Source organism: Eubalaena glacialis, chromosome 10 (assembly GCF_028564815.1).
Source record: "Eubalaena glacialis isolate mEubGla1 chromosome 10, mEubGla1.1.hap2.+ XY, whole genome shotgun sequence".
Taxonomy (NCBI): Eukaryota; Metazoa; Chordata; class Mammalia; order Artiodactyla; family Balaenidae; genus Eubalaena; species Eubalaena glacialis.
In genome coordinates this window covers 74477630-74493942 of record NC_083725.1, presented here as the reverse complement: position 1 = coordinate 74493942, position 16313 = coordinate 74477630, and the positions used below count along the sequence as shown (strand labels likewise).

General features: G+C 48.6%; 1 protein-coding gene across 4 annotated transcripts in view; it reads left to right on the top strand.

Moving 5' to 3' along the window:
• Positions 1-16313, top strand: part of DENND2B (DENN domain containing 2B) — a 171320-nt gene that overhangs the window by 122081 nt on the left and 32926 nt on the right. For all 4 annotated transcript variants that reach the window (XM_061201421.1, XM_061201422.1, XM_061201423.1 and 1 more), the window contains one exon: positions 13836-15095. In XM_061201421.1, the coding sequence (XP_061057404.1) occupies positions 13836-15095 (1260 nt within the window). The remainder of the gene's footprint in view (positions 1-13835; positions 15096-16313) is intronic.

The window sequence follows — 16313 nt, the reverse complement described above, 5'->3', positions numbered from 1 at the left end:
GAACCTGAATTAGAAATTACTGTACCCAGCAGCCCTCAACTCCTTCAAGTATTCTTTTTTTCTTCTAATTTCCGCTTTGTGGGGACCGGGATGGGAGATGCAGTGTTTACATAAAGTCACAAAGCAGAATCAGAACTGCTGACAGGCACCCTGTCAAATAGTTTCTATTTGGAGTATATACCTACATGTTTTAAACATTTTTAGAAATTGCTCTTCCTTTAGCTTCCCAGCCTGCTTGCCATCATAGCATGACGGATGGTATTTGTAAATATCTGAGCCTCTGATGTGCCTAAAAAAAGGCATTTTTCCCTTCTAAGTCTTCACTTCCCTTCCTTCCTGCCACCTTTCCCCTTCCCTCCCTCCCTCCCTCCCTCCCTCCCTCCTTTCCTGGGCTTTTGGCATGGAGTCACAGGCCTCTGTGCCTAGCTACAGCCTTCTCTCAGAGGCTACTGCTGGACTGTAGTTGTTATTATTTCAAAATTGTCATCTGGTGGTTTCTCTGGCTGCTTTCACCCCCAGCCATATCTGGGACTGTTCTTAGGAAGTTGTCAGTGAACTCTGAGGGCTCTCCTCCTAGGTGCTGGACTGTTTGATGGACACTGGGGGAAAAAGAGGGATGATCCATTCTCTTTTTTCAAGGCTTTTACAGTTTGGATTGGTGACCTTGGCACCCAGATTTCTTAGTCTGACCTTCCAGTAGACATTTGCCTGTGACCTGGGGCCCTTTAATCATTGCCAGCCCAGGAGTTCCAGTGAGAAAAGACTCCCAGGTGTGACCGGAACTTTGACTGGGGAGTGCAGGGGTGCTAGGGCCTTGGAAAGCTGGGCCTTTGAACCCTGGCTGCTTTGGGGACCTCTGTCCGCATCATCCACATGGAGGCAGAGGAACCCGATGATACTGAGAGGCATTTGTATCTAGCTTTCGGGGCAGGGGTACTTTGGGGCATGGAAAACTGGTGGGGACTGGCAAACAGGACCCTGTGGAACTGCCAAGATACGTATTTGCAAGGCCATATCCTTAATTTGAATAAGACTTCACCTGGTGCCACCACTAAGCTAGTTTGGGGTAAAGATCCTAGATTCCATTCCATTATTAGGTTCTTAGGAGTGTTTTGCTACTTTATTCTCTTCCTTTTCCTTTATAGCCCATTCTTGATTTGGCAGGATATGCAGGAGGAGGAAATCTGAACCTCTCGTTTTACCACCAAAGTTTTGTTCTCTGCTATGTTTTGGTCTCCTGGAGCAGGCTTCCCTTTCTCTTTGTTAGTGAGGCCAAAGGGGCACGTTGCTTCACCCTTAGCTGCTTCACCTCCCCACAGGCTGTTCCCACTCCAGCTCGTTAGATTCGGCTGCATCCATTTCTAGGGGTGGGAGGTGAGATTCTCAAAGCTCCTCTGAATTCCAGAGGTCAGGCTTTATGATGTTGGTGTTGATGACCTGGGTGGGACTAGAAGCAGCTTAGTGACTTGCTTGCTAAGAAATGGTCATGCTGGGCTTCCCTGGTGGCGCAGTGGTTAAGAATCCGCCTGCCAACGCAGGGGACACAGGTTCGAGCCCTGATCTGGGAAGATCCCACATGCCGCAGAGCACCTAAGCCCGTGCGCCACAACTACTGAGCCTGTGCTCTAGAGCCCATGAGCCACAACTACTGAAGCCCGCATGCCACAACTACTGAAGCCCGCATGCCACAACTACTGAAGCCTGCGCACCTAGAGCCCGTGCTCCACTACAAGAGAAGCCACCGCAATGAGAAGCCCGCGCACCTCAACCAAGAGTAGCCCCTGCTCGCCGCAACTAGAGAAAGCCCGCGTGCAGCAACGAAAAACCCAACGCAGCCAAAAAAAAAAAAAAAAAAAAAGAAATGGTCATGCTAATGGTTGCTAAGAAAGTTTTATGTTGAGAGCTAGTTCGGCCATCTAGATGGGGTAAACTTTGCCACTTGTTGCTCTCAGGAGATTTCACTTGTACTGTGAGACTTGGCAGGCAGCAGGGGCTGTTCTCAGAAGACTTGTCATGCCTGCTTATTTCCTCAACAGCTTCTTCACTGTGAAACTCCAGCATCTGGATCATTGTGACTTAAAAATATAGGCTGTCCGTATTGTTTTGGAAACCTTACCTCTGGATGTATGTGTGGGAAACTTGGGTGCCTGTAAAAGTGTAGACTTCTTGGGGTCAAGGACTTTGACTGCTTTCTGTCTCCTCTGAGCCTGGAACAGTGCCTGGTACCTAGAAGACTAACTGTTTGTTGACCAGTTGTCTAGATGGCTGGGAGATCAGCCTCTTAGAGCATAGGCTACTTGTACTATTTGAGTCCTTATAGTATCTTCCATGATAGGTCTTGTTAACTTTGGATTCCCTTTCCATTCAGTCCATAGGCTCTGAGAAAGGCAGAGCTGAAGAGGAACCTTAGAGCTCATTCGGTCTCACCCACTTGTTTGACAGTTTGGCTAACAGACATAGAGAAGAGGAGGTACTCCCCAAGGATACAAAGCTAACGGGGGGAAGAACGCAAGCCTAGCTCTCCTGTTCCTTCTGTTATTTTACTGTACCTCTATATTCACCTCCCTGTAAACATGACTGGGATTTCCCTGCTCAAAAACTACTGTCAAAAAAAAAAAAAAAAAAAAAAAAACTACTGTCATCTATGATACAGTCAAACTTGGCCTGCTTTGTAAGGCTTTCATAAAAAGCCCTGGTTTTTCTTTCTACCTTAATCTTGCACTGCTCTCTAATGCGAACCTTACATTTCTGCCAGTCTGGATGCAGATGTTACTTTCCTCCCAGTCCTTTTCTTGACCACTCAGCTAGGAAGGATTCCCCTCCCCTCTCTGTATTCACTCTTAGAAGCCTTGGTTTAGAGCCTCCAAATGGCACTTGTAGTACTTCAGAAGGTGGATAAGTGGATTTTTCCCTGTGAGATTGCTATGGGACGATGGTTGTTAAGAGTCTTAGAGGCCTTATTATTTACAGAGGATCTTCAGGGCTCACCCTTAAGATCCTTAGAAGGCCCTTTGTCTGTCTGTGTGTAAGATTCTGTGAGGCAACACTTTAAGTCTTTTTTAGGTCTTGGCAAAGGATCTTTCAGTCCCACTGTAGATTTTTTAAAAAAGATTTATTGAGGGATAATTAAAGTACCATAAACGCTATTTAAAGTTTTCAGTTTGAAGCTAACACACCATTGTAAAGCAGTTATACTCCAATAAAGATGTTAAAACAAAACAAAAAACCAAAAGAATAAAGTTTTCAGTTTGATGAGTTCATATACACACATACACACACCCACTGAATGTAACCGTCATCACAATCTGGAAGCCATTTTTTAATTTGAGAATTTTTTCTTGTCTAGAGAGACAGCGACTGAAACAAGTTTTATTTTCTAACTCAGAAAGCCCTTTCTCATTTATGTTTCCTTTAAATTTTGTTTGAAAACAGTTCCCTGTTTGGCTCATCTCCTTTTCCTTTCACTAGAGACAGCGAGAAGGAGTCAGAGGGCACCTTCGGCACTCTGCCTGGAAATGTCTTTGGCTAGTTCATCTAATATATTAGATATACTTCCTATTTTCCATGTTACCACAGGTGACAGAGTTGCCAAACTTTTCAACATTATGAGGGTCCCCTTTCCTCTAGCTTCTAACGTTTTCCTTATTTTTGCCTTAAGCACCCCCAACAGCCATCACCCAGTCCCACGGTCAATGTTTTAGGATTCTGTGTCAATAGCACTCCACTTCTAGGTACCCAAATCTGTGTCAGGTATCTCCTGCTACAAAACTACCCGAAATTTTATAGTGTAAAACAACCATTTGATTATGCTCACAGACTCTGTAGTTTAGGATTTCAGACAGAGACTACAGGGATGGCTGCTCCCTGCTCATGATGTGTGGGACCTCAGCTGGAAAGACTTCAAGGCTTAGGGTGACTCACTGGCCAGGGGCTGGTGTTTCCTGGAGGTGTCTTACCTCACATGTCTGGGGGTTGATGCTAGCTATTGCTGGGACCCCAGCTGAGACTGTCCATCAGAACACCTGCCCTCTCCACATGGCCTGGGCTCTCTCACAGCCTGAGAGACAGGAAGTAGAAGCTGTTGGTTTCCTGAGGCCTGGGCCTGAAAGGTAGCACAGATTCAGTTCTACCATATTCTATTGGTCAAGCAATCACAGAGCCCAGATTCAAGAGAAGCGGTCATGTTGACAGCAGGCATGTCAAAGAATTTGGGGACCATGTTTTGAAACCATCACAAATGTCTTTAGCACGGTTTCCTGCAACTACCTTTCTCTCCCTCTTGGCTTTGCATAGTGCCTGGTTCTGCTTTATACAGCAGTTCCATTTTTGCTGGACTAGGGCATTGGGGACGTTCCCATAAGGCATCATTTTTTTACCTGTCTCAGAGAAGGCGTCTGTCTTATAAATGCTCTCTTTATGTTCATTGCCATTACTTCCTAGAGGACTTGGGGTTCCTTCCCAGAGAAGAGCTCACCAATTCTCCTTGTGCTTCCCTAGAAATCAGCTAGATGACAGGCAGGTAGATGTGCTTTCTGGAGGTGACAAGGTGACTCAGTTTCTGCTCTGACCCTAGCTACTGTTCTACTTACCCTGACAAGCTGTGATTGACTTTGAGTCTCTGTAGGTAGTGGTCCAGATGTAGCCCCACTTGGAGGATGAGGCTGTCCTGGACCCTACTGAGGGCTTCCAGCCATTTGGGAGCAAGACGGTCAAGTTGTGAGTGTTACCCTCTTTTTGACTTTTTGACTTTTGTCCCAGAGTGGGATGTCTGTTACTGAACTGAGCCCCTGCTCTGGCCTGGGGAACAAACTTCTGGACTTGCTGATAGGACTCAGGCAGACTTGCTCCCTTTTCTCCTTCTGGGTGCCTCAGAATACGGCCTTGGGGGAGTGCAGTGAGCATGCCATCTCCAGAGTTGGGGCGGTCACATAGTGATGGGGGGATGCTGCTGCCCACTGAGCCACCAGGACCCGCTTTAGTTGAGCAGCCCTGGGATAGTGGTTGGCCAACTCCCAGGCAGTTTCATTTGGAAGCAGGTTAGACACCTACTCAGTAGGGACTAGGCATGTTGGAAGCTGGGCCCTGTGTAACTTTAATCTGTGGACAGGCTCACTTCATTGAGCCCACAGCCCATCTTGGTTCCTCTGGGGCTGTTTCCTGGACTCCCAGGAGCCTTCTCCAACTGGCCCCAATTTGGTTTGCTTCCTGATACTGACACTTCAGGAGCTCTGTGGCCAGAGCATGCTGAGCTCAGAACTGTCTTGTCATCAAGGACTAAAGACAGTCTTCCCTCCCAAAAAGTCCCTCCCTAGGCGACCTTGACAATATATGGGGTGTCCCTTGGCATGAATGCTTCCTGCTATGTTACTGGAGGATGGCCCAGGTCACTAACCCAAGGGTTGGGTTGTATTCTTGTGAAACAGTACTGGAGGGAAGGGTACGTATTTTGCACTTTAACTCTCACTTTCTGTCTGTACATGTGCACGTGCATGCGCACACACACGTTGCCCTCTCTTTAAGTTTGTTTCTCATTCTACCTTAGTTCATGCCCTTTCTGTCCTACTCACTTGTCTTATACGTTTGTGTGTGCATGTGTGCGTGTGTGTGTGTGTGTGCGTGCTTATGCTCCTCTGTTAAATTTCCTTTGCCTTCTCCCCCGCCCCCTTTCTCTCTTTCTCCTTCTATCTGTTTATCTTACTCCCTCTCCTGTAAATGTTGGATTTGGCCAGTCATGTGCTGCAGCGTCGGCATCCACGCCTTTGCTGAGGAGCAGAGCTGGCTGCCTGCTGGCAAGGTGGTGGCACGAGGGCCCAGTTTCACAGTGTCTGCCTCCCCAGGGGCAAGCTCTGAGATTTTAGAATAAAGGGCAATAAAGAGGTGATAAGAGCAGCATATTAAGTGTCTTAGCTGCTGTGTGTTTACTTTTCTTTTATATTTCTTCTGTCTTCATGGAACTTTTAATGGTGTTCAAACACTTTTAAAATTTACATCATTTTAGTCACACAGCTAGTATGTGAGGATACTCAGAGCAAGTGTTTTCCTCCTGTTTTGTAGATAAAGAACCTGAGGGAACTTCCCTGGTGGTCCAGTGGTTAAGACTCCATGTTTCCAAGGCAGGGGGCACTCAGAGAATTCAGGTGACTTTGCTCATGAACCCATCCAGGAAGTGATGGAACCAGGACCAGAGCAGAACCCAGGTCTCTAGACTCTTGGTCTAGGGTACGATTTTTGCCTTATGGGAGAGGGCTTTAGGGACTGACAGCCATGCTGGGCTGCACTAAGTGTTTTGCGTACCTTTCTGTGTTGTTCTTCAGGTCATATGGCACAAAGAGAGAGGCAACGAAGTCTGTAAGCAATGCCCTGAGGAGTAATAAGGAGACCTAGGTTTTAATCATTTATTTTTGTATTCATTCATTTAGTCACTCAGCACAAATACATTAATTCCTACTAAATTCTAGATGCAGTACAAAGAGCAGGGGATATCAAGATTAACAAGACCCTGTCACCACCTTCAAGTAGCTTCACTCATAGTCTAGTAAGGGAGGCAGGTGAGGAAAAATATAGTCCAGTAAAGTGTTACAAGTACCATAATAGACATTTTTCCAGGCACAGTGGAGGCATCAAAAATCAGACATCTCCACCTGGGTGAGGGGGGTAGGGTGAAGAGAGATTCCATAGAGGAGTTACAGAGACATGTAAGTGGACACAAGGCAGCACTGCAGGCAAAGGAAATATTGAATGCGTGGAGGCCTAAAGTTGTGAAAAGCAAGGAGTTTGATGTGACTAAGAGTGGGATGCAGATTTGTTTGGAGGAAAAGACAGTATGAAATGATAAAGGAAAAATAGGGACCAGATCGTGGGGGCCTTGTGATCCATGCCAATGAATTTGCATTTCATTCTGTATATAGTGGGGAGTTTGAAGCATGATGAGTTTTGTATTTTTGTAAGATGTCAGGAGACGAGAGGCTGGACTTGGAACTGGGTTAAGACCGAAAGCAGAGAGAAAAGTTGAGAGCTTGTTTGAATGGTCCCGGTAGATACGATCTGAATCAAGGCAGCAGCAGTAGCAGTGAGAATGGCACAGGAGGGACAGATCTGAGAGATGTGAAGGACGTGGAATTGATAGGACTTAGGCATTGAGTAGATCATTGAGGTTGGAGAGGAAGCTGGATCCAGATGCTTGAAGGACAGGAAGAAAGAACATTTCTGGATCTTTTCTTCCCTCTGTGGAATGAATTGGAAATATATGCAGGAGTCAAAGCCACGGTGAAGGAAGCATAAAGCAGCATAGGAATGAGATCGTGTGAGAAAACACTCAGCCTGGGTACATGGGAATGAGAGCAAATGGGGTTCTTCAGTCTAAGGCGCCCCTTGTAGATGGGCATTGGGTCCCCAGCCCTTCATTGCCTGCTCACTTTGCTCACTGCCTGCACTTATACTCTTGTCCTGCATTAACAGCTTTTCCCCTCTCTACTGGATTATTCCAGTCATCATTTAAGCATGCTGTAATAACTGAGCTCAAACCCACCAACAAAACACTCTGTACCCCACATTCCCCTCTACCACCTCGTTGCCTTGTTCCCCCTTTAGGGAAACCCTTTGAAAGAGCTGTCCGAGCTATTTATCTCCACTTTCTCTCTTCCATTTCTTGAATTCCTTCCAGTCAGGCTTCCCTCCCTGCCTTGCCACCAGAATCTCTCTTCTCAAGGTCACAGTGACTACCTAAATCTAGGGATCACTCCGCAGTCTTTCCCTTGCTCAGTTGTTAGCAGATTTGGCTCAGCTGATCACTCCCTATTTTTCGAGGGTCTCAGAATATCACTCCTCGTGGTTTCCTTCCTTCCTCACTATATGCTCTTCCCAGTCAGTTTCCTTTGCTAGTTGTTCCTCCTCTACGTGAGCTGGAAATGCTGGAGTGCCCCAGGGTTCAACCCTTGGACTTCTCTAGATATGCTGACTCCCTTGATGGTTCATCTAGCCATATAGTTTTACATAATATCTATATACTACTGATGAATCCGAAATGGAAAGCTGTAACCCTGACTCCTTTCTACCAGGTGCTCAGGCCAGAAACTGTGATTCATCCTTGACTTCCCTTTGTCTCTCATACCTCTTATCCACTCCGTCAGCAACTCTGATTGGCACAGCCCTCAAGATAGATGTTGATAGATCTGTCGTTCTAATCCAAGCGGTTGTAACCTCTTGCCTGGATTGTTACAGTAGCCTTTAAGTAATCTCCCTTTGGCCACCCCTGCATCCCTACACTTCATTCTCTCATATGGAGTCAGAGCATGTCATTCTTCTGCTCATATCCCTTCAAGAGCTTCCTTTCTCTCTCAGAGTAAAAGCCCAAGCCTCATCGTTGGTCCATGGGATTCTCTGGTGCCTCTGACTGATCTCCAGCCCACTCCTTCTCTTCTTACTCCACGCTGGCCACACTGGCCCCTTTGTTGCCCCCAGAGTACAGTAAGTTTGCAGTTGCCTCAAGCCTCTGCCCTACTGCTCCTCTTGCCTGGAACATTCCCCACCCCCCACCCCCAGATATACACATTGCTTACTTCCTCAAGGTTCTGTTCACATGTTCCCTGGCAGAGGGGTCTCCCCTGATCTGCTTCACTGTTAAGCTCTACCCCTTTACCCTGCTTTATTCTTCACTGGCCCCACAACCATCTCACAGGGTTGATTTGTTTATTGTCTGTTCACTCGAGACAACTAAAGCCATACTGTCTCCCTCCACCAGAATGTAACCTGTAGAGGGACTTCCCCTGGTGGCGCAGCGGTTAAGAATCCACCTGCCAATGCAGGGGACATGGGTTCGATCCCTGGCCCGGGAAGATCCCACATGCCGCGGAGCAACTAAGCCCGTGTGCCACGACTACTGAGCCTGCACTCTAGAGCCCACGCGCAGCAACTACTGAGCCCGCGCACCTAGAGCCCGTGCTCCGCAACAAGAGAAGCCACCACAATGAGAAGCCCGCGCACCGCAACGAAGAGTAGCCCCCGCTTTCCACAACTAGAGAAAGCCTGCGTGCAGCAATGAAGACCCAACGCAGCCAATAAATAAATAAGTAATAATAAATTAAAAAAAAAAAGAGTGTAACCTGTAGAGAGAGGCTGTCTATTTTTAGTCTCTGCCAATCCTTAATGCCTAAAATAGTACCTGGTATATAGTTGGTGCTCAGTAAATACTGGTTGAATGGATGAAGAACCAAGGTGTGTGTCTCAAGCCTGGTACAGTTACCACACTGTGGCCTGGGGAGTAGGTGGCTTCCTTTGTTCCCTTGTTCAGGGTTCAGGGAAGGGTGGCAAGGAGCTGTCCAAGAGCCCTGAAGAAGTGAAGCTGGAGACGGTCAGTGGCAGAATGGGAGACCAGACCCAAAAGAAGGCTTTGCTCAGGTGCTTGGCTTCCTAAGGCAGCCTGGGTCCCAGCACTGTCATTCTCTTGGCCATAGTCTTTCCTTGTCCAACAGGGGGAGAATTGCTTTCACTTCCGACCTCAGTTTGAGGAACTGGGAAACAACTAGAGAGTGAAACTGAAGCCCAAGAGTGAGCACCCTCTCCCATCCATGCCAAGGAGGTGCCACCTGTTGTGTAAACTCACTGTCACAAGGACACGTGCATCCTGACTGCTAGCCCCCAGTGTGTTCCTCCTTAAGCCTCCCTGTTCTCTAGGTAACAGATTCTCCTGAGCCCTCCCTCAACCTGGGAGCAAGCACTGATGGAAGCTGACTCTTGGGATTGCAGGACTAGCTTCATTTCTAGGGAGTGTTCAGGGGAGACTCCCAAAAGAGTGCCAGAGCCTCGAGGAGGGCGAGAGAGAGAGGGGGAGAGGGATGCAGTCCAAACATTCAGACCTTGGCAGCTGGTCTGTAGGGAAGTGGAGGAAGAGAGAGGCACGGGGATGGAAGGCCCAGGGCCCTGGTCCTGCACTGGGGTGGGGAGGGCCAATTACACACAGTGCCTTTCCCACCACATCATTTTACTATTGCATTGTAGCAAACCACCCTAAGACTTAGTGGGCTAGAACAACCTATGATTTCTCGTGTTTCTGTGTGTTCACTGGGAAGTTCCTCTACTGGCTTCCCCTGGGCTCGCTCATGTAGCTGGTTCAGTTGGGTCCAAGATGACCTCACCATGTGTCAGGCCCATGTGGTGGCTGGCTGTCGGCTGAGGGACCTCAGTGATGCTGCGCACGGCCTCTCCTCCTCTGAAACACTAGACTGGCTTTCTTACGTGACAGTCTCAGGGCAGCGTTCCAAGCGCGTGAAGCGGAAACTGCAAGGCTTCTTGAGGCCTCAAGTTTGGAACTGAGACAACTTATTTTCCACCATATTCTATTCATCAAAGCAAATCACAAGGTCAGCCTAGATTCAAGGGGCAGAAGAATAGACTCAACCTTTTGATAGCATGAGCTGCAAAGAATTTATGGCCATATTTAATTTACTCCTTTCCCCTCACACCCCAAATGTTTAGAATCCAAGGATAGAGGTAAACTGTTTTAAAAAGTTTGCCAAGTGATTATTCTGATTAGGCAGCTCCTTGTTAATATTAGTAATTATTAAGCTAAGATTGAGTACTAGTGTGAGCCACTGAGCTCAACACTTGATGCGTATTGTCTCTATTCCTTACAACAATCCTCTGAGATATGTGTCCTTTTAACCTCCATTTTACACATAAGGAAACTGAGGCTTAGAGAAAGTTATTTGCTCAAAGTCATGTAACTTGTTAGTGGCTGTGCTGGAACTTAAACCCTGCAACTGTGATGTTCTTACCCTCTACTGAGAACAACTGGCCTAGATAACCTGGTGAAAAACTTACTACTAATAATTAACAGTAATAATGAGTTACAATGTATGACTCGTTTCATATCCATAGTCACATGTGCCCGTTACGACAACCCTGTGATACAGTTAGAACAATTCTGAGGAATTGAAACTGGCAGCTCAAAGAGTGTGTGGCTTTGCCCATGGTCATGTTCCTGATAACAGGTAGAATCAGAAACATGTAGAGAGATGCAGTGAGCTCTACCCTCAGGTGAGCATCCGGAGCCCCATGAGGGCAGGGCCTTATCTATGATCGTAGAGTGAGTGAACATTGCCTTCTCTGTGATGAACCGGGGTATGCCCGGGCTCCAGGTCAACATAGGCAGGCCCCCTTTTCACCCTGAGTTGCTGGAGCACATTGGGCCTGGCCTGTGTGGGGTGGCTGGGCGAGGAGCACTTGCAGCTCTGGGCCCCAGATCAGCAAAGATCCAAAGACCAGGACCTTTAAAGGAAAGGACCCGTCTCTTCTCTGTTTTATCCTTCACCAGAGGAGAAAAACTAAACCTCAGTTAAAGCAGACTAGGCATTGAGAGAATTTCTTAACTTGTGGGAATTTCTCCATGTTTGAACTACTGAGGGAAGTTACAGCATCATCCTTTCTGAAATCATCGGAAGCATGCTGGAATCAAACAGACCAGAGGTTCTCACCATTTTTCTGTCCCCCTATGGGAGCCACCCCCGACCCCTCCACCCCCCCATAGGTGGCTTCATGGACCGGTGAATTCTCACCTTGAGGGTTAAAGAGATAACGTCGCTAGGGGAGCATTTATCAAAATGTCTGGAGAAATGAGGGATATGTAGTTTGAAAAGGTTCCTAAAAGATTCTGCGTCTCATTAGGTACTGGCCATCACCGACTAGAATTCAAGCTTCATGAGGACATGAATTTTTGTCTCTTGTTTATTCTTGTATCTAGCATGTAGAACAGGGCCTGGCACATAGTAGGTGCTCACTAAGTATTTATTAAATGAATAAACACATGATAAGGTCATCCTCTGTAAAAGTCATCTTCTCCCGCCTCCAACGGAGAATAACTGAAACATAGAGTCCTTTGTGTAGCCCGGACACTTGTTGGCTTCCAGGGCTGGACTGATGACCTTTTGCATCCATGGTTCTGTGAAAAAAGTGAGGGGCCTGGGCCTTTCTCGATCGTGAGTAGGTTGGGCTCTCCCCAGGCTCAAGCTTGGCTTGTTGCCCTACCACTGCCTACCCTAGGGAGTACCGAGGCTTACTCTTTTCACACCTCCTCGCCGAGCTGAGTGTCTTTGGTCATCGGCTTGGCTGGGCACCGAATTTCTCTCATCTGTGCCCATGTACACGTAGGAGGGCTCTTGTTTGACTTGCCCTTTTAAAAACAACTTAAGCATGTTGAGGTTTCCTGTTGATCGGGGGCAGCCAGAGGCTATGACCCAACAGGGAATTGCTGGCCAATCCCTGACTCACCCGAGCTGCAGTTTTCTGTGTGTGATGGAGCAGTGACTGCAGCCTGGCTCAGGGGCAGCTGGCTGCGTTCCGCGGATGGCGTGGCGCTCTGGAGCCTGCGAGGCTGGACCGCCTGGCTTTGAGGGCCACAGCATTAGGGTCAGGTAGGCCTTGGTAGCATGCAGTGTTGGCAAAGCCCTGCTGTCTTTGAACTAAAACGGTTTGGGAAAAATTCTGAAAGTTGACAGTGAGGACCCTAGTAGACAACTAGAAAAGTGTGCTGAAGAGGAAGTATGCCCATGGTTCTCTTCGGTAAACTCACCTTTACCTTTTCTTGTCTTTATTTGTTCATCATTTACTGAGCACCTTCTAGGCACTGAGTATGTGTCCCTCCACCTGGAAGAAATCGTGGTCTAGTAGGGAAGACTAAGAGGTTCCCTGATACTTAGAAACGCTACATTGGAGACAGGGCTGTGCTCAGTGCTGCAGGGATTTCTGCTGACCTATGTCTGGGGGGCCGGGCAGTTCACAAAGATGGCAGAGGCCACTGCTTCCTCTTTAGAGCAGCAGCATAGTGTAGTCCTGGCTTCACCACGTACCAGCTAGAGACCTTGAATGAGATATTTAATCTTTGTATGCCTCAGTGTTTTTCATTTGCAAAATGAAGATAATAATAAAGTATAATAGTAAGACAGAGTTTTTGTGAAGATTCAATGAGTAAATATAGGTAAAAACATTTATTTAGAACTGTTCCTGATAGTTGCTAAGACCGGGGTGTTGATTTGGAGCTGGGGAATGGCTGATGCTTGTTTGATGTGATGCCACTGCTAGAGGCTAGAGCTGCGAAGGAGTTGGTCTCCCCTCCCCATTAGCCTCCTCATTGAGAGTGTGGAAAGGATTCTTTCTTGAAGGGCCCTCCTGATCCTTTTGAGACCTTCAGGAATCTGAGTTCTGATCAAGACCCAAGCTGAGGTGGGGTACCTTGCGTCTAGTAGCAGAAGCCTCGGGGGAGATGGGGCTTGTCAAGGAGATAGATCAAAGGGCTTGAGTGCATATTTGGGGCCACTTTGGGAAGTGGCATGCTGGAGATGCTTTGTAACAGTTCATGAGAGTTGATCATTAGTGTTTCTTCCCAAGTCCACATCCAATGAGGTCACATTGGTAGTTTGAAATCAGCCATAGTAGGAATATTTATACTGTGGAAGTTGGCAGATGCTACGTATCTATGCTTTCTCGCCCAAGGAGCCGATTGTTAGACATTTAGCAGCACACCACTGATCTTACTGTTCTCTGATTGACAGATGTGGACTTTGGGGATGCCCTGGCCTGTCATAGAACTGGCTTCTGTTGCAGACAGTACTCAGGGTCTCTAGGGATGAATTGGGCAGAGAGGACCATTGAGTTTAGCCTGCTGTGGATAAGGAGCTGTTTCTTTCCTTGAGGACAGCCTTGGAAGGTCCGTTACTTGCATACAGTACTTTGAGCTTGCGAGTCCTATAGGAAAGGGATGCTGAGCTCTTTAAGAATGAAACAGTGTTGTCAGGCCACTCACTGCCATTTTCTCTTCTTTTTTATTTTTTTTTCCCTCTTAGGTCTCAGTCAGTCTCTCCACCTCCAGTTCTCTCCCCACCGAGGAGTCCCATCTACCCGCTCAGTGACAGTGAAACGTCAGCCTGCAGGTACCCAAGCCGCTGCAGTTCCCGGCTGCTCCTCAAGGACTGGCATCCCCGTGATCCTTCACCCCAAAATCCTCAAGCCCCCTCCCCAGACACTTCACCACCCGTCTGTCCCCTCAAGGCCACCAGCTTCGGTTATTTGGACAGAAGCCCTTCAGTGTGCAAGAGAGAGGACCAGAAGGAGAATGTCCAGGGGGCAGCCCAGGATGTAGAGGGAGTAGCTGCTTGCCTCCCCCTCGCCCAGAGCACTCCGTCCCTGGGGTCAGCAGCGGGCCCACGGAGCATCTTTCTGAACCGCACTGGCCCCCGTGCCCACAGCCTGGGCATCCGGGAGAAGATTTCAGCATGGGAGGGTCGCCGAGAGGCTTCGCCCAGGATGAGCGGTTGTGGAGAGAAGCGGGAGGGCTCTGGGGGCGAGTGGGTGGCCAGTGAGGGCTGCCCCAGTGTGGGCTGTCCCAGTGTGGTGCCGTCCCCCTGTAGCTCAGAAAAGACCTTCGACTTCAAGGGCCTCCGGAGGATGAGCAGGACCTTCTCCGAGTGTTCCTACCCTGAGACCGAGGAGGAGGGAGAGGCACTCCCTGTCCGGGACTCTTTCTACCGTCTGGAGAAACGGCCAGGCCGGAGTGAGCCCAGTGCCTTCCTCAGGGGGCACGGCAGCAGGAAGGAGAGCTCAGCGGTGCTGAGTCGGATCCAGAAAATTGAACAGGCCCTGAAGGAGCAGCCGGGTGGGGGGCTTCCCCAGCTCCCCAGCAGCTGCTACAGTGTAGACCGAGGGAGAAGGAAGACTGAGACCTTGGGCACCTTGGAGGAACCGACAGGGAGCGCGAGTGTGAGCGCTGGCAGCCGGGCAGGAGGAGTGGCTGGAGTTGTGGGGGAGGCGGGCTCACCCCCGGAGAGGGAAGGTAGTGGCTCCACTAAGCCGGGGACCCCTGGAAATAGCCCGGCCTCCCAGCTGCTGCCATCGAAGAGCTCCCCTGATCCCGCTGTGAACCCTGTCCCCAAACCCAAGCGCACCTTTGAATATGAGGCTGACAAGAACCCCAAGAGTAAGCCAAGCAATGGTCTACCTCCTTCACCCACACCTGCTGCTCCGCCCCCCCTGCCCTCCACCCCAGCCCCACCAGTCACCCGGAGACCCAAGAAGGACATGCGTGGTCACCGCAAGTCCCAGAGCAGGTAACGAATGCCCCTCCGGTGACATAGAGCTGGGCCCAGCGGCTTTCTTGTCAGTAGAGGATGCAGAAGCAGACTCTAGTTGTGGGTCACAGTCAGTAGTGCTTTATAAGTTCTGGAGCACCAAGTAATGTTAGGGGAAGCATGAGCTAGGTGAGAAAGATTGACTGTCCTTCTGCTCTTGCGGGGTAAGGATACTTCAACGTGAGTGGGAGGGTGAAAGCGCTTCTTCCAAATGCTGTGTACTGAACATGCTGGCTGGGTTTGGCCTTTGGGGTAGAGCCCTGTTGGAACTTCCTCTGTGGGAAGGGTAGGGCCACCTTACTTTTAGATAGAATTGGCAGTCCCTTGAGGACTAGTAAGATCTTAGCCTCATAACTACCTGAAATGCCAGCTAGAGATTTGTTTCTTTGACTGAAGCATTATCTAAATATTGCATGTTACCATTAACACAGAAGTGTTGACACATTTAACATGATTTCCTCTTTCCTGAGGGCTGCCTGGCCATACAGGAACCCTGGGCTTATATGAAGAGGGGATCTTTGGATCCTGAAAGGGGAGACTGATGGAAAAAGGAGAGAAAGAACGTTTCATCTGCTTCTTGGCCATGTCCAAGAAGGACCTGGTCACATTGGTTTCCTGGTCAGTCTCAGCATTCCTGACACTGGAGTACCCGGGCCATCTCCACAATTATAGTGACTTGGGAGCTGGAGCAGCTGGAGTTGGTGCAAGATGACAGGCATCTTGTTCTCTGAATTGGAGTAGGCTGGGAGCCAGCTTCCTTTGGAAGGCCTGTCCTCCTACCCCCCACTGCCTTTCTCTTCTAACCCAGAGTCAGGTGGGCATTCAGGTTTGTTTGGCTTCTGGAGATTCTTCAATCTGACCCCATAGTTCAGGCTTCCATCCAGCATATCCCATCTCATATAGAAACTTTCCTGCCATGTGCAGAGAGGAAGACATCACAAAGGTTCAGACTCATGAGGCAGAAGAGCCCTTGGCTAAAGGTAATCCCATGTTTTGGCCCACCTCAGCATGCTCACGGACTCTTTACGTCAAGCCTGCCAAGAGTGTTTGCTTTGTCTTTAGTCATCTGTTTCTAGAAATATCTGTCTAGAGCCTGCTGTGCACCAAGGCTTTGTGCTGGTCAAGGGGACACAGGGGCACATAAGATGTGGCTCTTCCATTCAAGGAGCTGGTGATCTGGTGCAGGAGGTAGATGTA